The sequence below is a fragment of the Vigna unguiculata genome, chromosome 5, assembly GCF_037176805.1.
Source record: "Vigna unguiculata cultivar grain cowpea cultivar isolate G323 ecotype 2 chromosome 5, ASM3717680v1, whole genome shotgun sequence".
Taxonomy (NCBI): Eukaryota; Viridiplantae; Streptophyta; class Magnoliopsida; order Fabales; family Fabaceae; genus Vigna; species Vigna unguiculata.
This window is the reverse complement of record NC_140796.1, coordinates 52,626,909-52,653,796: the sequence shown is the minus strand read 5'-3', so window position 1 is coordinate 52,653,796 and position 26,888 is coordinate 52,626,909. Positions and strand designations below refer to the sequence as shown.

Sequence of the window (26,888 nt, the reverse complement as noted above, 5' to 3'; positions counted from 1 at the left end):
TTCACTAAAAATTGTTGCTCTTATTTTGAATCATCCGTTTGTTGCATTGAATGTCATAAATGGATATTTTTATTTTTCATCGTTTGGTTTTAACTCATTTGATGAATTTATGACATAAATTTTAGTCCGTTTTGACTATGATAACTGGAAGCCACTTTATGTATATTGACTATAATGATCATCTGTTTGTATGTGCTGTCCGAATAACTAATAACTAATATGAAACATTTATTAAATACTAATAATTATTTTTATTTTTATTATACGGTAAAAAAAAATATTAGTTTTTGTCAAATCATAAACAAGCAGTTATCGGGTTAAGCTTTTTCGTGGCTACAGAACCTCAAATGCTTACTGGAAAGTAACTGCTCGTTTGTACAATGAACATGGCCAAAACTACTTTGCATGCCAGCCTGACTAATTTGTCTCATTTAACCTTTTTCATTTATTGTTATTAGACAATGTGACCACTTTAATTCATCGTTTATTCGAGGCATTCCTTCGCACTGTTAATTAAACACTGCAATTATTCTTTCCTTTGTGCAGAAAATTTTGAAAATGACTTTCAATTCCCCAAAGTCCCTACTAACAAAATAGTGCCAATAACAATAAAAAAAACTTCTAAATGAAAAAACAAATAGAGAATCCAATCATCCAACACATCAATTTTACCTCCTTTTCCTTTTCCCTGCTATTGATAAAAACACAAGACAAACAGCATTGATTGATATATATTCTGCATTTAAAATCGAGAAAACAGTCATTGTATTTTTTTTTCCCATAACGTACAAGTTAAAACTCAATTCTCATTGCACTGAACAATATGCTAAGGAGTTCAACACGAGCTTACAATGAATAAAATACAATGAAAGGGGGAAAGGTGAGGTCGTCAATACTAGAAGTGGTCAAATGCACCTTAGGAGTTACGAATACAACATACATAATGAGTTGTTCCTATGGACAGTTTCTGCCTTTTGCTTGCATTGGATGTGACAATGTTCCAAGAACCCAATGTTATTACCAAAATAGATATAACAGTATTTTGGATATTGTTTTCCATATAATATAAATACAGTGTTCCTGACCGTCCTGTGCTGATCTCGAAAGAAACTTATCAGCTACCTCCCTTACATATTGTCCTCAACTGAAACAAAACAGACAATGGTATAGAAACTGCTTACTTATTCAATCATAGCTGAAGATATTTTTACACAACAGGGATGCAAAAAAGATATCATTTAAACCCGCATATATAATATATTTCAAGTCTAGGAAACTCTAGTTATACTATAAGACAGTGAAGTACCTGCGCCGCCATCCAATAAATCTGCAGACTTCTCTTAGGCAGCCGATATTTCTTTCATCTCGTTACAATCAGAATTCAGCCTTCTCTTTCTCGTTCTGCTGATATTTCAGTATTATCAACATAATTTACAAACCAAACTTCTTTGGTCTCAAGAATGTGGAGGAACCCTTTCGTAAACCTGGCATGGAGATTTGCTGCTGATGCTTAGCTGTCTTTTCCTTCTCCTTCTGTTTCCTTTCTCTCTCAAACTCCGCTTGCACCTTCTTCAAGTTCTCCATCTCCTCCTCCATGGCTGTTTTCTCTTGTTTTTGTCTCTTCTTATGCTCCAGTAACGATGTATCAGACTCCTTAACAGAGAAAAACATGGGTCCCAACTCAGCCAGCCACTGGGGCTCCACTGCCGTGGCACACTGCATGTACTCCTTCGTGGTCAGGATTAACTCGTGATAAACCACATACTCAGGAGTGCAACCCATACCATAGAGAGCACTACTAGGATGAAGATGGCAAGGCATGCCATTCCTGCAGTTAACATACTCTCCCACACCCTTTAACCTTGCTGCATTGTGAAAATATGCAGAACAAATCGCTTTTCTAACAATGTCTGTATCAGGCCAACAAGAGGTTAAGGGGATCTTTAAAGTCTTCAGAATGTCAAGCAACTGGGATCTCACCTCTCTAGCCTTTCTTAGACCTTTGACATGCAAGAAATGATCATTACACCAATCACCTCTGTAATCATGCTGTTTCCATTGCTGATAAACATTGTACAGGGTTAAATGATCAGACTCTGGCACAAAAAATCTTTCCCGTGCAGCATCACTCTCCTCTGCCCGATCCTTGGGTCTAAAGAAAACAGAGGGCACCGAAAGCATGGACACAATTGTCAAAACCTCCTCAAGACACCCTAACAGATCACCTGTCAAAAGCATCTTGGCAAGTGGAGGGTCCAGCGGAAATTCAACCATTTTCCACCCAAGATCAGTTAACCCCCCAACATTGTTAAGGGCACCCAGAACCCACAACTGGTACATAGAATTGAGAATATTATCTTGCGGAGGTGGATCCATGAAATCAAAATCAAGTAAATTTTCAACTTTAAGAGATTTCAGCAACAAGACCACATTACCAAGGTTAGTCCTCTGAATCTCTGGAACAGGACTAGACAGCATTTCATTTAAGTAAGCACTCTCGGTATACAACCTATAGCATGTACCAGGGCCAGTTCTACCAGCTCGACCAGCACGCTGGTCAGCAGCAGCTCGGCTAACAGGGAAGACCTGGAGAGCGTCCATGCCCATCCTAGGGTTATACACCTTCATTTTACCATAGCCTGAGTCTATCACATAAAAGATACCATCAACAGTTAATGATGTCTCGGCAATATTAGTGGCTACAATACATTTTCGGGCTCCATCTTCAGCTTTTTGAAATATCTTAGCTTGCAAGTCGGCAGGAAGCTGAGAGTATATGGGAAGAATCAATAGTTTAGGAACAACTTTATTTGAAGATGACATCATCTGCTCCATTCTTTCTGCAAGGGCATAGCAAGCTGCCTCAATCTCATCTTGCCCAGTCATGAAGATAAGGATGTCACCAGGAGGACTGGTTATATGAATAGTCATGGCCTGCTTCACTGCACCTTCAACATAATCTTCAACTGGAGTTTTACTCCACAATATATTCACAGGAAATGTTCGCCCAGGAATGTGAAAAATCGGTACACTGCAAGAATGCCACAATTAAGTTGAGTCTAACAAAAGTCAATAACAAGAAACAATGCAAGATAACAAAGTGAATTACCTTCCAAAGAAATTTGAAAATTTCTGTGCATTCAGAGTTGCAGATGTGACAATCAGCTTGAAATCACGGCGTTGGGCTACAACTTTCTTCAATATTCCAAAAAGCACATCAGTGTTTAATGATCTTTCATGGGCTTCATCCATGACAATAACCCTGAAACAGTTTCAAACAAGACGGTTGATAACTGTTTTTTATTACAAACAAACAATAATGTGTGAACATAGGGGGTAAATTTGTTAATATTTTCATACCGATACTTGTCTAGATCAGAATCTTTGAGTGTTTCTCGTAGAAGCACACCATCAGTCATGTACTGTAAAATTTAACAGCAAAAGTTTAGAGCATATCACAGTTCATGATTAATGTGTCCACAACCAACATAATTACAGTATATGCCCACATCGTGATACAGGATGTAGACACCCGATGTCAACTAAAGAATGTATGTATATATAATGAAAAGAACTTACAAAATAGCATTCTAACATGAAATAATATTTATTTCTAATAAATATTGGGGGTTTACCTTTATAATGGTACTTGGCCCGGTCACATCTTCAAAACGTATAGCATAGCCAACTTTATCACCCAACTCTGTATCCATCTCTTCACTAACTCTCTTGGCAACACTCATAGCTGCCACACGTCTTGGTTGGGTGCAACCCACTATACCACCTATAGTATAGCCATCTTCATGCAGGTACTGTTCAGAAAAAAACAATTGTTAAGATGTCTATATGGGATTCTGTTTTTGATTGGATAAACAAACAAATAAAAGATATTGGCAAAGAAAATAAAAAGACAAAAAAACCTGTGTTAATTGGGTTGTCTTTCCTGAACCAGTTTCTCCAACCACAACTACCACCTGATTCTCGCGAACCACCTACAAATTGTACATCAACAAAAAATATTGTTCAAACATTTATGAGCCAAGACTGAAAGAAAATGAAAATTCAATTGGAAAAAGGACATAAAAAATTACAAAATGCAAAACCAAGACAGGAGGAAAGAAAGAAAAGGGATTTGGTTATGCTACATCAAAATCATATAATGATAAATATCGAGTTGACATGTTCAATTGTAGTCTCCTTCCACATGATATAGAGATGGATAAAACTATGATGACTGACATATTCATGTCCTAAAATGCTGAACAGTTAGACTGATTGATTGATAGTGATCATTAATTACATAACCCAAAAGATTGAATTCCCATAGGTTCCTAAAATTTTGACAAAACGAACCTATCAATAACTGCACATGCATAACCAAGAGAAAAAATCAACCTGTAATAACTCTTCTCTCACTGAAAAAATAGGCAGATATTGTCTTTGCTCTGCAATGGTTTTTGACTTGGCAAAGTCACTCACAGCTTCTCCCTTCTTCAAATGCTGTGAAAACTTAGCTTCTTCCTTAAAATCAATTTCACCATCTTCCCCCACTTCAGCAGTGTCTGCATCAATCTAGCATTTCAAAAATTTTAAATTAGATGAAGTCTTCAAACATGAAAAGAAAAAGCAAAGGACACAACTATTCCAGATTTCCAGAAGAATACCTGCTCTGCTGTTTTCTCAACACCCAAGATATCACCAAGTTTCGAGCCTGCAAGTTCCCAAAAGCGTTGGCGAGACTTGTTCATACTCTGCTTCTCATGGATTTCTCTAACCAGAGTTGACCCTTTACGAGATATTATAGCCATGTCAGATGTTGGATCTTTTATTGGCATAATTGGCTCAGCCTGCTTAGTAAAAACAACTCTGCCATCAAGGAAAGGAGGCTTTGTATCTGTGGCCAACATGGACAGGTTAATTAGTAAAACAATGGAGTAATACCACACAAACCACATTACAACATCAAAGTTGGCCGGATGATGAATATATACCATGAACAAGTAGAATAACTTTGTGTTCTTCCTCGTCATCAAATTCGGTCTGAACCTCTGTACCTCTAACAGCTCCAGATCTCAGCAGTTGCCTATCCTCCCATTGAGCATTATCAGCTGTGAGCTGGGACAACTTCTTGCTCTGTGCAAGGGACATCTTGGTCCCATCTCTTCTAACCTGAATTATTGATAAAAGCACTTGTAAGATAATAAAACCCATACCAACTTGCCCCAAAAAACATGCACCAACACATTAAATGGTTCTTAAATAAGCCAAATCAAGTATATTTCACCATATACAACAATAAGAAAAAATGTGGATGATACAAACATACAGCACGTTGCAAATAATGCCCCTAAAACACAGATAATGATTACTACGAGAATAGCTATTCTCTATGATTCACAAATACAGAGACTATTGGATACCAAACAAGTGTCTGATATAGTAAAACAAATTTTTATATAGTGTACAAATATACTTACAACACATTCAAAACAATCAAATTCCTCTCTATAGATTAGTATAACTATCTTGAACATATGCGTATACCCAAATGTCATTCACCCAAAAGCCCCATGAGATAGTAGATTGCAACATAAAATATATCCATTTAGCTTACCAAACCACAACATAGACACAGATCTGATCCAAACAAAATCATGTTACTCATAAGAATAACTTTCATAGATTTCAGTCTCTAGCTAGATGAGATTAAAGTAAACATAACTAAATTAAAGAATCACAACGAATAAATTTTTCCATGCAACCATCTATAAACTACAATATACAAAGACAAGATTAGAACTTTTTCTCATGCCAGCTTTCCATTTTATCAGATCTTCTTATGGCCAGTAACTGTAGTTCATCTACTTACACTTTAGTTAGTAGCAGCAAGCTAAATGCCACAAAATTGTGCAAATACATGCAAGGAAAAGTTAGTATATACGTTAAGAAATTCTAAAAGTTACCAGTCTCTTGGCCAGATCAGCCTCTTTTTTCTGAAAGGAAGCTTCGTCTCCAAGAAAAAGTGATGAGCTGTCACCTTCAAACAATGTGCTCCCTTCCTCTCTGTCATACCTTCATGATATAATTATAATGAGATATTTTAATTAGATTAAAAAATAAAAAAAAACAGATTTAGCAAATTAAAAACTATAATGCACTGCGTAAAAGAATCATCTACAGCTTCAGTTGTAGATGTGCTACCTTCCTCTCTGTCATACCTTCATGATAAAATTATAATGAGACATTTTAATTAGATTAAAAAAAAAAAAAAAAAACAGATTTAGCAAATTAAAAACTATAATGCACTGCGTAAAAGAATCATCTACAGCTTCAGTTGTATCAACACTAAGGTAAAACTAGTGTGTGTGTGTGTGTATAAAGAAAAACATCAAGCAATTAATTGTAAAAGACAAGAACAAGAAGGGAACCATCATAGTATTACAATGTATCATTGTTATGCACTCTGGTATGTGATAGCACAATAATTTTCAAATTTAGTGATTTAAAACAATATCACCGAAAAATACTTTTCAAACTAGATTTACCATGCTCGGTCAGCATCGTATTCCATCTCCAAACGCATGCTTTCGGTAATCTCATACTTGTGTTCTTCACCCAATTCAGACTTATCAGCCACTTCATCCTGAGAACATGAAATTACAATTATATAAGATCATGATATAGCATGCATATTAAAACTAAAATGTAATCCATAATAATTAGTGTGAAAGAAGAAAACCAGAAGATATTCAGAACTTTGCTATATACATATATACATATATATATATATATATATATATATAACATTTATGTTATTTGTTCAGCATAATCTATAAAGAATCATCAAATTCACAAAGGAACTATCAGAAATGAGATGCAAAATATACCTGAAACGAATTTGAAGTTTCCGATCTAAAATTAAGCTGATGCGATCTTCCATTGTGTCTAGAAAGAGAAGATTTGGCTGAAGATCCAGACGCACGTATTGGGATAGGAGATGGAGAAACATGATCCCAGGGGGAAGATGAATTAACTACACTCAATTCAACGAAATAAATGTTATTTCACAGACTGTCATCATAAAATTGAATAATAAAGATTAAAAGCATTAAAATTTTGAAAATTACAATATTTGAAATAACATACAAGATGAATGAGGTGTGTTGCCCCCCAACCATGGTGAAACTAATCGAGCATCTGGTGAGGCACCTAAAAACATTGGTGATGGTGAAGGTTGATGACGTCTAGAACTAGAGACATTGTCCCTTCGAGGAGTTTCATTCCATTCCCACCTGCCATCATCCCAGTCAGACCTGCCTGCAAATGGAAAATAGATAACGCCTAGTCAAAGAATAGCTAGTTCTCCAAATGCACTTAGACTAATTGTAAAAAAAGTATCTTATATGTCAATTCAATATAATTGGAAGCAAAAGGATTTTAGTATTCCAAGTACAGATAAGTCAATGATATTTATTGCCTTCAATGCTTGGATTAATCCAAAACCTTAGAGGAAACAGAAAAATAATAATTACATACCAGGCGTTCTCCTGGAATCTTCATATCTGCTTCGCTTTCTACCATGATCTCGGTCATACCTACTATGTGAATCCCTTTCTGAATAAGATCCTCCCTTACGTTCATAGTAGTTCTGATGACGCACTCTTCCGCTACCACTTCTTGAATCATCCCTGGAATGCCTCCTCTCACTCCTGTGATCCTCCCTGTCATATCCAGAAGGTGATGGAGGAACCTTCAAAATTGATACAGCAAAATTAGATATATGCAGCATAGTGTCAAAATAGTGAGAATTTTACTGAATACAAATTGCTAATTGTGAAAGGGAAATACAATATTAAGAAATGAAAATGTTGAATTTTTATCACACTGATCAAGAAAAGGAGCTTTTTCTAAAACTTCCTATATAATAGCACTCATCTAACACTCTTCATCTTCTGCCAAGTATTTCAGGAAAACCAACAGGAAACAGCCACTCAAAAACTTAAAAGACAGCAATCTAAAGCAAAGTTTTTCTCATTCTTCACTTTTTTTTTCTTTCCTTATCTTCGCTAACCTTTCAGCTTTTGAACATTATTTCACAAATTATATATTTGTTGGGATAACATCATGACACTTTAAATGTAAAGCAAATAAAACGAGTCCATTAAATATGAAAATAAATAGAAGGTAAAGAGAAAAATCATTACATTTGAGACTGCTTGCTCAGTTGAACGAACCTTGTTCGTATCACCATAGTGATCTTCACTCACAGAACTTTCTGCGTAGACAAAGCCACAGAACCTTGAGAGGTTATTATTTGCTTTGCTTGAGAAAAATCTAATAACGAAATCCCATCATATAATGTAAAAAATAAACGCACTTCATAAACAACTTTAAATTATCACTTTAAACAGATTAAACATGTAGAAAAAAAGATATTTCCTTTACAAATATCATACCATTTGTACTATATTTTTACTCACTTGACATATCCAGAAAGCTTTGAATATACCACTTTGTCAATTTAATTCCTCATAAATAACCCCTCAGATGACTTTAAACAGTACACACAACCATTAATGGATGTCTACAGGTGGCAACAACTATACAAAGGATAAAAAAAAGTACCTGCGTATGATGTTTCACTGGTAGTGTCACGGTATCTCCTACCACTGTGTCTGGGTCTGCTGACAATCCCACCCTGTTCACTTTCTTCAACAACAGACAACTCAGACTTATCTTCATCTTCTGCAGAAGCCGCAATGGAAGTCATCATTCTTTCCTTTGGCAACTTGAACCCCCCATCATACTGAGACCCTCCCCGTTTCGCACTGGCGAGGGCATCAAGTCCTATTAAATCATTTATTAAGATAAACATCTAACTGCATCAGCATTCAGCACCCAAAAATTGTAGAACATAAGACATAATCAGATAGTCAATAGAAAAAAACAGACTCGTGAAATAAAATGCATATCAAAACAAAAAAAATACCTAATCGTGATTTTCTCTCCGGAGGCACGTAAACCACCCTATCCTTTCCAGGAACATAGAGTCCACCACTGGTAGGTTTTTCTGGTTCCAGTGTCATGATAGTCTGGTTTATGTCAACCACTTCAGAGAAAGTTCCATTTTCCTATTCAAAACCGCCAACAACAAAAACCGATTAAACTAAAATTCGAAACAGTTTAGCAAGATGACAGCAATAAAACAAATTCAATACTAACCTCCATGATGTAAAGTAGCTGAATTCTGTCACGAACTCTTCACAGCAAACTCTATCAAGAAGATTAACAAGAATAACACTGCACGAAAATAGACTCTGAAATTAAGCAACCCAAAACCTTATTCCCTACAAGCCACACCCTCAAACAAATTAAACCCCAAATAAAAACACAAGTAGCCACACACACCACACCGCACCCCAAATTAAATTAATACGCGAGCGCCCAACTTACCTGGAAAACGAAAGAAGAACGGCGAAAGAAGAAAGAACGTAAGGAAGACCAGGCGACGGCAGGGGCACGACGAGGCACCGCACGGCAGACCGCTACTCGGAGTGCTGGTAGACGAAGAAGAAATGCAAGAATGAAGGTAAGCGATTGCACTTTGGGTCTTCGAGTAGGGTTTTTGAATTTCGATTTGGATTTCTGATTTGGGTTTTTGGGTTTTGATTATAGGTTTTCTGCGTGTTTTGAGTTCAAACTGCAAAAACTCCTTAGCAGTAAACAATTAGTAGGACCTTTGGAATAATCCAAAGACCACCAAAGAAAACGCAGTGAGAGGTATTATGCAACAATAAGATGTAACAAATGGGAATACTATAAATTTGATATAAAAATTAGCAAAAAATTATCTATATCTATACTAAATATTTTTTAATGGTTTCATATCTTTATTTCACAAACACACTTTTTTATCTTTATTAATATAAATTTTTTTATTATTTTAATTTTTTCAATTTTATAATTATTTTTACAATTTAATTAATTATTTATAATAAATTTATATTTATTATTTTACTTTTTAAATTTTATAATTTTTTAAAATTTAATTAACAATATATGATAAAGTTATACAAATTATTTATTTTATATATAATTTTTAATAATTATGATAAAAATTGATTATTTTTGTTATCATAACAAAAGAAAAAATAGATACACGTATAATTCCTTTTTTTTTCTGTAGATGAGATTTTTCTACTAAATTTTTTAAATATAAAAGATAATTTATTTTGATTTTTTTTTAAATAATAGGAGGTAATTTTTTCTAAAGATTAAAATTCACTTGCAATTTATGTTAAGAAAAATTATTTAGTTTTTCTACAAATTCATGACATTGAGTCATTTTCGTGATAATTTAAAATTCACCATAAAATTTGGAGATTTTTTTTGTAAATTTTGAAATCCTCGTTGATTTAATACAATTTGTTGTCAAATATAAAATCCAACAATGTATTATTCATTTATAAATAAATAATAAATGCAGACCTTAAAATTTTACAAAAAAAAAAAAAACTAGGTACAAAATATCATGTAAATTTTAAGTTAGTAAAAAAACATTATCCACTAACACATTGTTTTCCATATTTTTTTCAAATTTTAAAAATTGTATGAAAATAATATTTGTTTATTAATTATCTGTTATTTTTATTTTTAACTATCATTATTTATTAATAATTTACAAAGAATAAATGAGACCTACACTGAGTGTGTAAAAGTGTTGCTGAGGGAGACGGAACATTTATTTCATTTTATTTCTTTTTTCTGTTTTATCCTCCTTTTTATCAATAGAGAAAGACCAACTTTCAAGAGTATATAATCATCATATTCTATAATTTGTCAAGGTTTATCATTTTTTTTCTTAAATAGAAGAAAATAAATTAATATTATCATATTTCCGAATTTTTTTCCAATTTTAAGTTTGTTGAGAAGAGTTGATTACATGAGCGTCCAAATTTCTTCAATATAACCAAATAGTAGATGTTTGTAAGTAAATAAAATGTGTATTATTTAAAAGGTTTAATTGAGTTTTAGATTTAATTGACTTTTAAGTTTTTTAATAAATTTAAGAATTTTTAATTAAATTTATTTATTTATTTTTATTTATACAGTCTTTAAATTTTTTAATTATTCAATTCAGTTTTTATTTTTTTATTGAGTTTTATTAAGACTTAAAATTTAATTAAACTTATTTAGAATTATAGGTGTTATATTTTTTAAATCAATACAAATTAAAACAGTTTCATTTAATTTGATGAAAAATAAAAAGTCTATAATTCTAAAATTCATATGATAAAATATGAAGAATGGAATAGAGCATATACAGTAATTTGGTGCACTTTTGCATTGTATTTTTTTATCAAAGTAAATTACTGATTTCGATAAAATACTACTTATACCATTATTTCAATAAAACATTTATACCATATAATTTTAAATATATATAAACCATCTATCACAACTCACTCAACAACATTATATAAAAGCAATGATATTAGAATGTAGGATAACACGAATTTTAAACTACTGATGATGCACGGGTATAAACATGTTTGTAATATTTCAAAATATAATTTTATGAAACATTTATTTTAAATATATATCACAATGATATAATAAAAATTCATCATGCTGCCACATCACATTGTGATAATGGTGTAAATATATATATTTAAAAAAATTATTATACTTCTATGTAGTTAGGTTAAGTTTGCTTATCTAAGATTATCTCGTATATCTTTATTTTTCATTCTTGGTTTTGACAATCATTTATAAGAAAACAAGACAGAAGAAAATATAATGTTATTTTTCAAATATATTAGTGACTAAAATATATATATATATATATATATATATAATTCATATAAAGAAATATCCCTTCACTTCTCGAGTAAAGTCACCCACATGACACACAAATTTATTTCTAGTAAAAAATATTTTCGGAAGTACGTCCAATTAAATTTTAAACTTTAAATATAAAAAGAAAGAAAAAGAAAAAAAAAAAATATATATATATATATATCTCGAAAATTGATTCCAATACATAAATATATTTCTTTTCACTTTTACCTTTTTTTTCTTAAATTTAAAGTTTAATTACTTTTATTTTTATTTACTTTTCAATAAATCATAAAAAATTATATACGTAAATAGAAATATATTAAGATTTTATTTTATTTTTGAAACACATTTTAAAAATATTAAAAATTATAAAATACATAACTTTAAAAGAAAAATTACTTCAAAAAGTACATAATAAGTAAAAAAAATTAAAAGAAAAATTAAAAGTAAAATTGAACAATAATTTAAATGAAAATAATAAAACTTTAAATTTAAAATAAATGAAAATATATATATATATATATATATATATATATATATATATATATAATAACTTAAAGTTGTACTATTTTAATTTAAATTTTTATTTTATTTTATTTTATTTTTATTTATTTTATAGATATTATTATAATAATTTTATTTATATAGTATTTTATATTTTATTTGAATTTTTTAATTCTGTTCAAAATTTAAATATTTAATTTTAATCATATTTTTTAAAAATATTTCAATTATATATTTTTTATTTTTTATTTTTTAAATTTAAATTTATTTTAATATAATTTTTTAAAAATTAAAAATAATTTAAAAAACGAAAAAAATATACATATATACTTCCGGTTTATATATATATATATATATATATATATATATATGTAATTTTTTTAATTTGAAGTTTTATTATTTTAAAGAAAATATAAATATTAAATAAAATTAAATAGAGCAGAATAAATTTTCATTTTTTTATTTAAAGTTTAATATTATTTTCATTTTACTTATTTTTATATTTATATTTATTTTTCAGTATATTAAATAAAAATAAAAGTATACATTCAAATATTAATATTTTTTTTATTTTTAAAATATATATTAAAAAAATATGAAAACATAAAAAATAAATAAAATAATAAATAATAAACTAAAAAAAACATTTAAAACTTAGAAAACATAAATTTTAAATAAAATTAAAAATATTAAACATAGAATTAATTTGTTGACTTTCAGTAATATATTTTGACTTCCAGAAGTGGACTTTCGATAATATTTTTTGATTTTCGGAAATCGACTTTCGATAATATATTTTGACTTTCAGAAGTCAATTTTTGGTAATAATTTTTGACTTCTGGAAATCAATTTTTGGTAAGATATTTTGATTTCCGAAAGTTAACTTCCGGTAATATATTTTGACTTCCGAAAGTCGACTTTCGGTAATATATTTTAACTTTCGGAGGTCGATTTCCAGTAATATATTTTGACTTCCGAAAGTCGACTTTTGATAATATATTTTGATTTCTTGAAATCGAATTTCGGTAATATATTTTGACTTCCGAAAGTCGACTTTTAATAATATATTTTGATTTTCAAAAATTGACTTTCGATAATATATTTTAACTTTCAAAATTTGACATCCAAAAGTAATTGTGAAGGTCCGATGTCTGTAACTTTACTTAAATAGTTAAAAAGGTTTTTTTGAAATTTAAAAAAGTTTTGGAGAAGAAGAAATTTTAGAGTCAAAGAAAGAGTGAAAGAAAGAAAGACTCCATTCATTCCACTTATGTCTCTGTCAATGTTCTTTAATTAAAGATAAAAACAGAACTTTTTATTTACTTTTTAATTAAAAGGAAAATGATATTTCAACAAAAGTATTTGACAAGTTTTTTACAATGGTGACGTGGCAGCGGTTTTTTTAAATTTTTATTACCAAAATGTAAGTTAGCACGTGCGGCGGAAAGAAAGGAAACTGAAATTAAAATGTAAGTTAGAGAGAGAAAGTGAAGAAGAGAGAAAGGGGGAAAGTGAGGGTGCGAGAGTGCGAAGTGAGAAACCGTATCGAGAGAGAGAGGAAGCAAGGTCGCCGAAGTTTCTGGTTCACTAAAAGTGAGATTTTAGAAAGAGAGAGGATGGGAGAAAGCGAGAAACCGACAAAGGAAGAAACAGGAAAGCGAGAAAGATAGAGAGAAAGAGGGATAAAGCGAGAACGGAAATGAGAGAGTGAGAGGAGTGAAGCATTGGAGATTAGTGGTGGAAAATAGCAGTCATTGCCGCCGTTTGGGTGGGTTACCAGAGACAGGTCGTAGAGGAAGTCGTCGACGACAACAAATTTGTCTTCCTAAGTGTACAATTAATATTGTGTTAGGACATTTGTTAAAAGAAAAAGGATATCGGGAGTTAATCGAATTAGTCAATTGTCATTTATGTGAATGTTAGGCAGTGCATGAATGATGGATAAAGGAATTTGTAAATTACTGAAGTCATGAATGAATGATCCAAATAGCATATGTAAATGAACTTTACTGAAGTCTGTACTGAACAGACTAAACTTTGCATGCAACTCCCCACTTAGTTATGCGTCACTCCCCACTTATTTTTCGATTTGTTGTTTTGTGGGTTGTGTGTTGTTTGACAAAGCATCCAGTGTAGTTCATGGAGATTGGGTTATGGAGAAGAATTTGTAAGTCATTGAATGAAAGAGCAATGATCCAAATACCATATATAAATGACTTTGACTGAAGTCCGCACTGTCCATACAAAAACGTAAATGTTACTCCTCACATAGTTATTCGTTACTCGCCACTTAGTTTTGGATTGTTTTATTTGGTTTCCGTCTTGTTCATCAAAGCACCCAGTTTAGTTAATGGAGCATGGTTGATGGAGAAGACTTTGTCAATGATTGAATGAAAGAGCAATGATGCAATTACCGTATATGAACGAACTTTACTCAAGTCTGCACTGTGCAGTCAGAACATTGTGCGTAACTCCCCACATAGTTATTCGTTACTCTCCACTTAGTTTTGGATTGTTTTATTTGGTTTCTGTGTTGTTCATCAAAGCACCCAGTTTAGTTAATGGAGCATGGGTGATGGAGAAGACTTTGTCAATGATTGAATGAAAGAGCAATGATCCAATTACTGTATATGAATGAACTTTACTCAAGTCTGCACTATATAGTCAGAAAAGTGTGTGTAACTCCCCACATAGGTATTCCTTACCCCCCCACTTAGTTTTGGATTGTTTTATTTGGTTTCTGTCTTAATCATGAAAGCACCCAGTTTAGTTAATGGACCATGGGTGATGCAGAAGACTTTGTCAATGATTGAATGAAAGAGCAATGATGCAAATACCGTATATGAACGAACTTTACTCAAGTCTGCACTATGTAGTCAGAACATTGTGCGTAACTCCCCACATAGTTATTCGTTACTCCGCACTTAGTTTTGGATTGTTTTATTTGGTTTGTGTCTTGTTCATCAAAGCACCCAGTTAATGGAGCATGGGTGATGGAGAAGACTTTGTCAATGATTGAACGAAAGAGCAATGATGCAATTATCGTATATGAATGAACTTTACTCAAGTCTGCACTGTACAGTCAAAAAATTGTGAGCAACTCCCAACATAGTTATTCTTTACTCCCCACTTAGTTTTGGATTGTTTTATTTGGTTTGTGTCTTGTTCATCAAAGCACCCAGTTTAGTTAATGGACCATGGGTGATGGAGAAGACAATGTTAATGATTGAACGAAAGAGCAATTATGCAATTACCGTATATGAATGAACTTTACTCAAGTCTGCACTATACAGTCAAAAAATTGTGCGCAATTTCCCACATAGTTATTCTTTACTCCCCACTTAGTTTTGTATTGTTTTATTTGGTTTGTGTCTTGTTCATCAAAGCACCCAGTGTAGTTAATGGACCATGGGTGATGGAGAAGACATTGTCAATGATTGAATGAAAGAGCAATGATGCAATTACCGTATATGAATGAACTTTACTCAAGTCTGCACTGTACAGTCAAAAAATTGTGCGTAACTCCCCACATAGTTATTCTTTACTCCCCACTTAGTTTTGGATTGTTTTATTTGGTTTGTGTCTTGTTCATCAAAGCACCCAGTTTAGTTAATGGACCATGGGTGATGGAGAAGACATTGTCAATGATTGAATGAAAGAGCAATGATGCAATTACCGTATATGAATGAACTTTACTCAAGTCTGCACTATACAGTCAAAAAATTGTGCGTAACTCCCCACATAGTTATTCTTTACTCCCCACTTAGTTTTGGATTGTTTTATTTGGTTTGTGTCTTGTTCATCAAAGCACCCAGTTTAGTTAATGGACCATGGGTGATGGAGAAGACCTTGTCAATGATTGAATGAAAGAGCAATGATGCAATTACCGTATATGAATGAACTTTACTCAAGTCTGCACTGTACAGTCAAAAAATTGTGCGTAACTCCCCACATAGGTATTCCTTACTCCCCACATAGGTATTCCGTACTCCCCACTTAGTTTTGATATCTGTTATTTCGATTTTGTGTTGTTTGACAAAGATCCCAGATCAGTTCATGGAGCTTGGGTGCATGAAGAAGACTTTGGAAATCATTTAATGAATGAACAATTATCCAAATTGAGTATATAAATGACCTTCACTCCAGTCCGCGTTGTACTGGCAAAAACATACATGTAACTCCCCACATATTAATGAGTAAGTCCCCACTTTGGTTACAGTACTGTGCTTTCCCTATACTGAATTTAGGCAAATGCTCCTTTGAATGTTCATTTGATGATAGAAATTACATTTTGAGAGACTAAATGAATGTTCAATGTTCCAGAATGGTACACTTGATTGAGTTTAGTGAAAGCTGGAACATTTTAAACATACAGTGTATTGTAACTCCCCACATACGTTTGCAGTACTCCCCAAAACGATGTTTAACATAGTTTTAGTGAATAAACCACTTTAAGTTTTGATACGACGAACAATAGGGACAATACCAAGCAAATGGTTGCCGCCGACGAAGGAAGGTGGCCGCAGAGTTTGCAAAACACTACCAACTCCAAAAGCTTCGTCTTCTGGATAGTCTACCCGAAAACTGTAACTATCCTCCACTAACGACGACAAAATGCTTGCTGGAGACACGCTTTCAATGAACCGGAAACTCTGGCGACCTTGCTTCCTCTCTCTCGCTCGAAATGCTTTCTCACTTCGCACCCTCACTTTTCCCCTTTCTCTCTTCTTCACTTTCTCTCTCTAATTTACATTTAATTTCAGTTTCTTTTCTTTCCCACCGCACGTGCTAACTTACATTTTGATAATAAAAATTTAAAAAAATCGCTGCCACGTCACCATTATAAAAAACTTCTCCAATACTTTTGTTGAAATATCATTTTCCTTAATTAAAAACTTGTTTCACCGTTGCAACCACCCGTCAGATCTTGGTACCAAAGCCTAACATTTCTAAAACCATCAACAATGTTTTGACTTGCAGCAATCAGACAGAATTTAATACGCACATGCTCCACTTTATTGTGTATATATAGTTATATTTTTCGTTCCTAGTTTTTACAATTATATTTCCTTTTCATTCTTAGTTTTGACAATTATTTATCAGAAAATAAGGCAGAAAAAAATTTATAATATTGTTTTTAAGTAGTGACTAATATGTAAAAAAGAAAATTCTCATTATATATGCAAACATATAATTATATTCCTTCACCTCTGCGTTTTTAATTTTACCCTTCCCCTGGATCCAAAATGTCGGCACATCCAGTTATGTATGCATCTAAAAGAACAGAACCTTTTTTCTTTTTTTTCTGAATTAAAAACTTGCCACAATTCACCCCAATATCTTGGAACCTAACCTACACCTCCCAGGAATATCAACCTTATTTAGAGTCTCAGGAATCACAAACAGAACTTAGTACAACAACCGCAAAACATGTCAGAGGATAATCTCAGAGCCCAGATACAAACAAAATCGCGATTTTGTTGACCAAGCCAATGAGTTTATAACTCTTTACCTTGTTTAACTCATAGACAACACTGGTTGACATGAAAGCACATGAATTACTGTTTCAGAATGTTGTTTTTTAGGACAGAGCAGCAGATAAGAACTCATCCATGGCCTTAACAGAAGAACCCTTAAATCCATCTTCATCTTTCACAGCATCCCTAATCATATCCCTCACATAACCAGCTTTCTTCCTCATCGCAACCCCTTTCTCTGTCTCCTCCATCACCAAACCAATCTTCTCCGCAATATCCTCACACTTTACTTCACAACTCTTCCCTCTCGCAACTTCCACGCAAACCCCAACCTCTTCCTCCAACAACTTGCAGTTAAAAAACTGCTCCGCCGCCATCGGCCACCCCAGAATAGGCACCCCCTGACTCAGCGATTCCAGCACCGAGTTCCACCCGCAGTGGCTCAGAAACACCGAAACCGCAGAATGCGACAGAATCTCCAACTGGGGCGCCCAATCGCGAACCACCAAACCCTTCCCCGATTCCCGAACCCTCTCCACAAAACCCTCGGGTAACCATTCATCTTCTCTGAACTCCGAATTTATGTCGAACCCGATCGGCGGTCTCACAACCCAGATGAAACTCTTCCCACACCGTTCCAAGGCTTTACCTAACTCCATCATCTGCGAAGCGGATATCGTGTTCATGGAGCCGAAGCAAACAAAAATAACCGATTTGAAGGGTTTCGCGTCGAGCCATTCCGTGCAGAGCTTCGGGTTGATTCCGCCACCTTTCCCGCGCGAACCGGACCCCGCGAAAAGAATTGGTCCGATTGCCCATACTGGCCGGTTCAGTTTTCTTTTGAAGTACCCCAGTCCAACCGAGTCGAACTCGCGCACCGTGTTGAATAAAACCCCGTCCGAGTCGACCCACCCGGAGAGATTCTTCTGTTGGAACAACGACCACGCGTCAGAGCCATCAGCTTCTGCGATGTTATTCGGTAACTGCGTGCGGTGGATGTCACGCGCTTCGGGAAAATCCGGCAAGGTGAAATATTCTTGCGCTGGGTCGACGCGGCGGTGGGGGAGGTTAAGCCAGAGGGAGTAGTAACAGGCGAGGCCGTAGCCGCCACAGCCGCTGAAGATGACGTGGAAGGCACCAAGTTCTTTGGCAACGGCGGCGGTCCACCCGAAGAAGATGTCGGCGATGACGAGGAGCTTGCGGTTTTTGTTTTGTACGAGGATGCTGCGTAGGAGGTTTGTGAAGGCGGGTTTGAGAGTGGTGGAGGCTTGGATGAGTCGAATGACGAGGTTGTAGGGTATGGCGTCGGTGTTCTCTGTGTTGGGAGGGAGACCGTGTTGGGAGGGAGTGAAAGGGATTTCTGAAAGAGTGATGGAAGAGTTTGGTGGAAGAGACGATCTTAGCTTGCGTATGTTGAGTGAGGTGTTAACAATGGTGATGTGATACTTCTGTGTTTTCTCTAAGTGCAGGGCCAATGCAAGGAAAGGGATGATGTGTCCTTGGGCCATGAACGGGAACAGCAAAACCTCTTCTTTTTCTTCTGCCATTTTCTTTCTTTGGAGCTTCTTTCTTTCTTTCTTCCACACTTTTTGCGTCAATTTCTGTCAAAAGAAAGCCAACTAACTGTTTTGACGATCGAAGTGGTTACGTGTTTGAACAACATTGCTTATTTTAGTCTTCTGCTATATAACTACTTTTTTTAATAAAATATTATATTTCGATAAAATATTAATTTATACCAAAACCTGACCAACCAAATAAGAAAATAAATAAACAGTTAGTTAGTGGTCGTAAGTGGCTGCCAAAACTACTACGAGTCTCGCGTTTGGCATGTGACGTTTGGTCATTTAACTTTCAATGGCTTAAAACGATTAGTACAATGAAATGGTAATTGAACTTTCTAGTATTTCTATGTCTCATCAAAATTGTGAAGATTATCTCATTTGTAAACAATCAATAAATGCTTCTAAATCACACATGCATATGAAAGTTATAGGTTTGTTACATGTTGCATATTCTTATGTGTGTGGTCCTTTTGAAGTGTCTTTATTATGGCCAAACAATTATTTTATTTCTTTTGTAGATGAATATAGTTGCATGACATGGTTATACTTGATAAAACTAAGATAGATGTGTTTAAGTTTAAAAAGAAAAACAAATTATGGTTGAAAATTCTTAAAATTGTTCAAAACTTATACATTCTCAATTTTTAATTAAACATCAATAATTTATATAATGATTGAGGTGTTACTTGTTACATTATCACACTATATTAGTGATTGAAATATAGCTTGTCAAATTATCTTATACTTGATTAAATTTTAAAGAAGATATCAATAAATATGGAAAGACATATATGCATTAGTACAAAATACATATATTAATTCAGTTCAGAAACATATATTATATCATTTTACAATCGATTTAATATGTACTGATGTAATATGTCAAAGATATAATAGATTAATTACGCAACTAATTTTTAATATATACTCATATTATATCGATTATGGACAACCAATTAAATACCTTTCAAAAAAAATGAAATAAAAATATGTTTTTGAAAGATATTTCAATAGATTAAGACTCATGATTGATCTAATACCTTTCTAATGCAATCAAATAATTGTTTTCTTTTATCTAAAACATTTTTCCTTTTATTTTTTTCATGTTTATTACAACAAAATAATGGAAGTTTTAGGCGAAAAAAAGATGTAATATATGAAAAGAAAATGTCTAACAATTGTCAATAATATGTACAATAAATAAACAAAATTGAGTTAAAAAAAAATCATATTGTTGCTGACAATTTGATAAATATTCACCCAAAAGTAATTCCATAAAACTCATTTTAAATATTCAATTTCTTGTGAACTGTATAACATTGAAATTGTTTTTTATGATGAAGAGAAAACTTGATGAGGGGGTTAATTCACTATTGGTTGAATAAAAAAATCCAGTAACAATCAAATCAAACTCAAGATGAAAGAACATAATATGATAATATGATACCGAAACAAAAAATCATTAGACAAATAAAGTTAACTGTTTTTTATAAATAAATTTACCATTGTATAGCTGTGAAACGATCTAACAAATTCATTTAACATAAACCAAAATCATCCAACGCAAACCATATTTAAAATTATTTTTTGAATTAAACCAAATTGTTTCTTAATAATCTACTTAACCGGTTTTGAAAATGTTTGAAAAGAGTATTAAAGTATTTTTCTGCGAAGGTATAGAGTAAAATAATTTATTAATATAATCTCAAGATTCTAACTAGTGATTTATTTATTGCAAAAGAGTAATATACCGACATAGACTAGAGTGAAACTGAATATATTAAAAAAATAAAAGGAATAATCCATTTTGTTGCTTTCAGCTTTCCACTTGAAAACATTTTCAATTTTCTTCTCTTGCTTTGTTTTCACGCCGTTTTCAAATTAATAAAATAAGTATAGTAAAAACTATCCATAATTTTATAATAAAATAATTTGTTTTCATTTTTAATTTAATTTATATGTTGTTTTTTAATTATTCTATATTATAAATCATTTTTTTAAAAATATATTAATCCTATCAAAATACTTGTTATAAAGTAGATAAATTTAATTTGTAAAATAGTCTGAGTTTAATCAACAGTGTATTTTTTTAAAAGTTACCCAATTAAAGAAAACAAACTTAATTAAGTCGTTATTAAATTTTTGTTTTTGTTGTCTATATCTTAAAAAATTTCTTAGTTAACATTTGTTAATTTAGCGGTGTGGTTGTTAACTAAATAATTTGACTGTTATCTCATCATTTTACTTTCAACACATATAATTTTATAATTTATTCTACAATTTATAATTTTATTAAATTATAAATTAAGTAAAATGGAAAAATAATGGTCCCATTGGTTAATAGTTATATTACTTAATTCATAGAAAAATCAAACGATATATTTTCTGAAAAATTTTAAATACTTAATAAATCATAAAATTTAATAAAAATTCAAGAGTTTCCAAATTTATTTATTAGAGCGTTGATTTTTACAAATTAGTGATCATTGTGGATATTTTTTTCGTGAGCAATGACGTTTATGTTGATTAAAGAATAGTTATGTTATGATTGTTTTTTCAACCCTGCATTTATTTATCAAAATACACCTCGAATTAAACGGAAAAGTAAATACTAGTTTAACATAAAATAAAAATAAAATATTAAAATATATATACGGCGTGGTTCATTCATGGGTAAGGGTGAGTCCAGTGAGTGGGTGTGTCATCATCATCACTGGCTTCTGTTTCTGAAAATTAGTTCATAAGAATCGTTTAATTAGGTCACCCAATCGAATAGAACCCTAACGCTAAATTCACCCGACATTGTTGAGGTTGAGGCATGGATTCTCAGGTTGCAGTAGCTCTTGCTCTTTCACTTGTTGGTGGTGTCAGCACTTCTCTCGGTACATTTCTCGGCTCTTTCACTTAGCTTCACCGTTCCTATTGTGTCATGCATTGTAAGTTTAGAACTATTGGTGAGTCAGTGAAGTCTCTTGGATTGCTGATTGTTGTTTCAGTTGCTTATTTGTTGTGTTATTGTCGCAAACCTGTTGCAGACTGTTTTTCACACTTTCAGAATACTAATTGTTATTTCAATTGGTCATTTTTCTATTTATTTATGTTAGTTCCTGCCCTTGATGAAAGCTTATCCTCAGTTGTTTTCTATCCATTTGTCTTTTGAGTTTGAAGTGTATTTTCGTTGCGTTTTTTTGTGCGTAATTGTAATAAGTTGTTGGTTGTTGTGAAACAGGTGCGCTTTTTGTGATTGTCAATCAAACTCCCAATTTGAAGATGCTCGGGTTACTACAGGTGGTTTTAGTGTTTTTTTTTTTTTTTTAAGTTACTAGAATGTATTGATTGATTTATAATCATTATACCCCTCTGTTTCTAAATTCCATTTGTTGGTTAGTTTACTCAAGTATGCTTTCTGAAATTATTCCACTTCATGAAGGGTTTTGCTGCTGGTTTGATGCTCAGCATATCGTTCTTTGATTTGGCTCACAATGCTTTGAACTCACTGGGCTTCTTGAAAGGCAACCTTTGGGTAGGATGTGTGCTTCTGCCACCATCATAAAGTAGCAATAGTTTATTCTTTTGTTTTGTCTTCTTTCCTAGTAGTTCTGAGCAATTGTTTTATCTTCTCATTCATGTAGTTTTTTGCTGGGGTGATATTCTTTGGTGTTGTGGCCAGTTTTATCCCAGAGCCAACTCTTGCTCCCACTTCTGATGTCAAGGGCAGAAAGGTTTTTAATGAACTTGTTCTTACAAATAACTGCTGCCTCTGTAATGTTGATTTTGCAAAGTGGCATTGGGGCTGCTATGTATAATATCTACATAGATATATATTTTGATAGATGTGATGACATGCTTGAAATTAGAAAAATGGAGATGAAGGAGGCAAGGATACTATGAAAAAGCATCGCCGGCAGGTTTTATTCAGTGGAATTGTTACAGCCGTAGGTACGTTTGTGATGTGAACCCTTTGTCTGGGTACTTTCAAACCTATACTTTTCTTACAAGGCAGTTCTTTCTGGAACAAAAATATTAGAGAAATATGAAAATTAATTTTCTTTTTGAATTTCTCGGAGTTTGGTATTCAGTAGTTAAAAGTTCTTTGTGAGACCTGATCAACTTCAATTCAGTAGGTATGATTGTGATGTGAACCCTTTGTCTGGGTACTTTCAAACCTATGTTTTTCTTACAATGCAGTTCTTTCTGGAACAAAAATATTTGAGAAATATGAAAGTAATTTTCTTTTGAATTTCTCGGAGTTTGGTATTCAGTAGTTAAAAGTTCCTTTTGAGACTTGATCAACTTCAATTCTCACTTTTCTTTTTCTCTTAGTTTTCACTGTTCATTGAGTTCTCTGTTACTTTTTTTTTTGTGCATTTACTAGGCATAAGTTTGCACAATTTTCCAGAAGGAATGGCAGTGTTCCTTGGATCCATGAAGGTATATGAACTTATTGATTGCATGTGCATATTGATCTGTCACATTATATCATTAATTGTTGAAGCAATACTCATGTTACATCCTCCCTGATATACTTGTTAATGTCATGTCAATTTGATGTTTGTGATACGCTTTTTCAACAGGGCCTCCGTGTTGGCATCAACTTGGCATTGGCCATTGCTTTGCACAATATCCCAGAGGTATAAACTTTCTTTTTGTGATGAAACTTGTTTACTCCAGATACAGTTAAATTAATAACGAAGTAATTCCTTATAATCCTCGATGCTTTTTTTGTCTTTATATTATTTTTTCATTTTTTTTAAGTTTGACATCTTTTACTATCCACATTATAATCTGAAAAAAATAAATTAAAATGCTGTATATGTTTTATTGTAATTTATCGATGTTTTGTTTTGTAGGGTGTTGCTGTTGCACTACCTGTTTATTTTGCGACACAAAGGTAATAATGATCTTAAGGGCTCTTGTTGGTTCTAGTATTTGTTGTAATTACATTTGACAAATTACAGTGGTTATATTCAAGCGTAAAGGGTTTATGTCCTATATACTCTGGCTGAAAAATGCGCATGAAATATTGATTCATACATATAAAAACAGACACTAGAGGGAAAATATTGCTCTGAGTAGATGATTCTGGAATTGTTATCTCAATTTTTTGCGCTGATGTATATGATTAATATTTTAGGTTTATTTATTTATGTCCAGTAGTGGTCGTAGTGTCTGATGGTGAGAATAGAGAGGATGGCTATTTTTGTGAACCAAAACCTTTCATTTTGTGGCGATAATGCTATGTAGTTTTACGGTAGAAGGTTTTTTTTTTTCTGTTCACTTTCTCTGCAACAGAAAAAGAGACTAACCTAAGGTCAAGAAGCTTGAGGGTATTTTTTGATTTAAATGATAGTACCTATATATACAAATCATGATAAATTCTTATGAAAATTGGGTTACAGTGTATATTTGCAAATCTTGATGTCCTTCTGTGGTATAATAACTGCTGGAATAATTGCTTAATCTGAAATGTTGATTCTTGTTGCTATGTTAAATGAATTTGTGCAAATAACCATGTTAAATTGAATAATAACCTTTTTATTCTGGATGTATTCTAGTAAATGGCAGGCATTCAAATTAGCATCACTTTCTGGCTTTGCTGAACCCCTGGGAGTGATAATTGTAGGTATATCATCTGATGTATGTTGCTTAGCCCAATAGACTTTGATTTTCTTTTTAAAGAACCTGAAAGCAAGAATTAAAGTGATGTGGTATTATAACAATGAAGAAGCATGTCATGCTTCAATATTAGGGATCAGGTAGGGTATGCGTTACGCAGTTCAAGTGTTCGACCTTATCCATTGAATCTCTATCTGTACTATAGAGTTGGATTTTATGTTTTAATTATGTACATTCATTATATTGTTGGCACTCAAGATTTCTTAGATATATGTTTGAATTGTGTAGTCAAACTAATTGTGATGATTTATTTTCTCTCACTGTAGCCTATCTATTCCCTAGCAGCTTAAGCCCTGAGATTCTGGAAGGTTTACTCGGATCAGGTATGCAATGATACAGGATCTAGATGTCACGATGAGATTTTTAGAATGTACGTTATTGTCCAGATTTATTCTATGATGATTAATTACAGTTGGTGGAGTTATGGCTTTTTTGACGCTTCATGAAATGTTGCCTCTGGCTTTTGATTATGCCGGACAGAAGCAATCTGTTAAGGCTGTCTTTTTGGGGATGGCTTTCATGTCTGCAAGGTCAGAATCTCATTTCTGATGAAATAGTTTCTCAAGAGCTGAGGATATATTTTCTTTTATTATTGCTACGTAGGGAAGATCTTTAATGCATATAAGTGCTCACTGTCACATTTCTATCTATCAAAGAGAGTAAATTAATATGCATATTAATTAGCAACTCGTAATAAGAATCAATAGTGTTCTTGTGGATGTGCAGACAACAGTAGGTCTTTAGTATCTTCCTTTCTAAAATGTTAGTGTTACCAGATTTGGTACAAACACGTCAAAACATTATTTTTAGACCTTTTGTATCTCTATCACCTTTCTGCTGTTGAGTTCTTATCTGGTTAATATTGCTGAATGTGCAGCCTGTATTTTCTAAGTATCAGCTTACCTGAGGACTTGAGCTTGTAGGTGGGAAAAACTTCTTCTCTTTTCTGAATGTCACTATTTCAAGTCTCATTGTGACGTGTCTCATGATTCTATCATTGGTTGCAGCAAAATTCCTTCAGAAGGGGTCTGAGAGTGCGAAAGGAACAGTAATGCACAGTTAATCTGTCTAGGATAGCAATCAATCAGACATCAGTGTAGAGGGATGCATTCCACCTATGATTGTGGATTTTCCTATAGACTAATGTACAAAAAAACAAGAATAAGATTATCCCCCTTTGATTCTTTAACCGAACCACCTTGTATACTGTGTATCATCAACGAAGATTGGACTTTTAAAATTGCACAATTTGCTGATACTGTGTTGTGTTAATACATTTCGGCATTGGGTTACAACGCCCAGTCACAACATAAATTCGAATGTTAACGAGCACTAAATATATCATTTTGATATCAAGCATTTAATTTCTTAATTCTAAAGTAGGCTTATTGAACAATGCTAGCAAAATTGAAGCATTATATTCTAAAATAAGTGCTCCCCTCACGGCAAGCATGTATTGAGTAACAATGGTGAAGGACTTCACTCTAAAGGAAACACCATAGTATATGTACAAAATATACTTCATCTTTGTTTATAAACAAACAAATAAAATCAAATTAACTTACTATTTCTATCAATTCCTACATTACAAAATTTTATGCACAAATCACATTAATAAATATTTCCTTAATTTTTTTTTCTCAATTGATTCCTCTCAAATTCCCTTTCTATCCTAGCAAAATGCTAGTGAAATAAGATGTGAATTCCGTTTAGTATATCTCAGCTTGTGACCAGTGGTTGTGGAAACTTTTAAAACAAATACGATGGTTGAACCAATGATATTTTTAAAAGAATATAAATTACCACGTTGAGACTTTTAATACAT

The 26,888-nt window shown here is 32.7% G+C and overlaps 3 protein-coding genes across 5 annotated transcripts; 1 reads left to right on the top strand and 2 right to left on the bottom strand.

The window, feature by feature from the left end:
- Nucleotides 1-786: 786 nt before the first annotated feature.
- Nucleotides 787-9,763, bottom strand: EMB3011 (RNA helicase family protein). 2 transcript variants are annotated; one of them, XM_028069793.2, is made up of 19 exons: nt 9,454-9,763; nt 9,223-9,300; nt 8,990-9,131; nt 8,626-8,847; nt 8,205-8,275; nt 7,537-7,750; nt 7,147-7,317; nt 6,888-7,033; nt 6,546-6,643; nt 5,964-6,072; nt 4,992-5,169; nt 4,665-4,894; nt 4,396-4,572; nt 3,921-3,992; nt 3,636-3,812; nt 3,361-3,422; nt 3,110-3,262; nt 1,307-3,031; nt 787-1,144 (listed from the first exon to the last, which is right to left on the bottom strand). In XM_028069793.2, exons 2-18 carry the CDS (start codon nt 9,226-9,228, stop codon nt 1,432-1,434), a joined length of 3,828 nt encoding a protein of 1,275 aa, XP_027925594.1. In that variant the 5' UTR covers nt 9,229-9,300; nt 9,454-9,763; the 3' UTR covers nt 787-1,144; nt 1,307-1,431. The 2 variants fall into 2 exon arrangements, with proteins under 2 accessions (XP_027925594.1, XP_027925595.1); XM_028069794.2 differs by lacking the exon at nt 9,454-9,763 and having other exon boundaries at nt 9,223-9,320.
- Nucleotides 9,764-17,494: 7,731 nt separating this feature from the next.
- On the bottom strand, nt 17,495-19,493 carry LOC114185785 (UDP-Glycosyltransferase superfamily protein). Its single transcript, XM_028073701.2, has one exon. It carries the CDS (start codon nt 19,367-19,369, stop codon nt 17,927-17,929), a length of 1,443 nt encoding a protein of 480 aa, XP_027929502.1. The 5' UTR covers nt 19,370-19,493; the 3' UTR covers nt 17,495-17,926.
- A 2,558-nt stretch (nt 19,494-22,051) lies between these two features.
- LOC114183392 (ZIP metal ion transporter family) lies at nt 22,052-26,319 on the top strand. Of its 2 annotated transcripts, none has more exons than XM_028070406.2 (13): nt 22,052-22,269; nt 22,617-22,675; nt 22,818-22,910; nt 23,020-23,109; nt 23,245-23,326; nt 23,763-23,818; nt 23,962-24,018; nt 24,238-24,278; nt 24,943-25,010; nt 25,330-25,386; nt 25,476-25,593; nt 25,941-25,986; nt 26,071-26,319. In XM_028070406.2, the coding sequence occupies exons 1-12, from the start codon at nt 22,206-22,208 to the stop codon at nt 25,984-25,986; spliced, it is 831 nt and encodes a 276-aa protein (XP_027926207.1). In that variant the 5' UTR covers nt 22,052-22,205; the 3' UTR covers nt 26,071-26,319. The 2 variants fall into 2 exon arrangements, with proteins under 2 accessions (XP_027926207.1, XP_085529126.1); XM_085673000.1 differs by having other exon boundaries at nt 22,059-22,341.
- Nucleotides 26,320-26,888: the final 569 nt, after the last annotated feature.

Coding starts and splice junctions, on each gene's coding strand:
- LOC114185785 (XM_028073701.2), bottom strand. CDS start 19,369: ATGGCAGAAGAAAAAGAAGAGGTTTTGCTGTTCCCGTTCATGGCCCAA.
- LOC114183392 (XM_028070406.2), top strand. CDS start 22,206: ATGGATTCTCAGGTTGCAGTAGCTCTTGCTCTTTCACTTGTTGGTGGT. Junction 22,911..23,019: donor TCTTGAAAGGCAACCTTTGG/GTAGGATGTGTG, acceptor TCATTCATGTAG/TTTTTTGCTGGGGTGATATT. Junction 25,594..25,940: donor ATGGCTTTCATGTCTGCAAG/GTCAGAATCTCA, acceptor CTGAATGTGCAG/CCTGTATTTTCTAAGTATCA.
- EMB3011 (XM_028069793.2), bottom strand. Junction 8,848..8,989: donor GGAGAGAAAATCACGATTAG/GTATTTTTTTTG, acceptor ATGATTTAATAG/GACTTGATGCCCTCGCCAGT. Junction 4,573..4,664: donor TTGAGAAAACAGCAGAGCAG/GTATTCTTCTGG, acceptor TTGAAATGCTAG/ATTGATGCAGACACTGCTGA.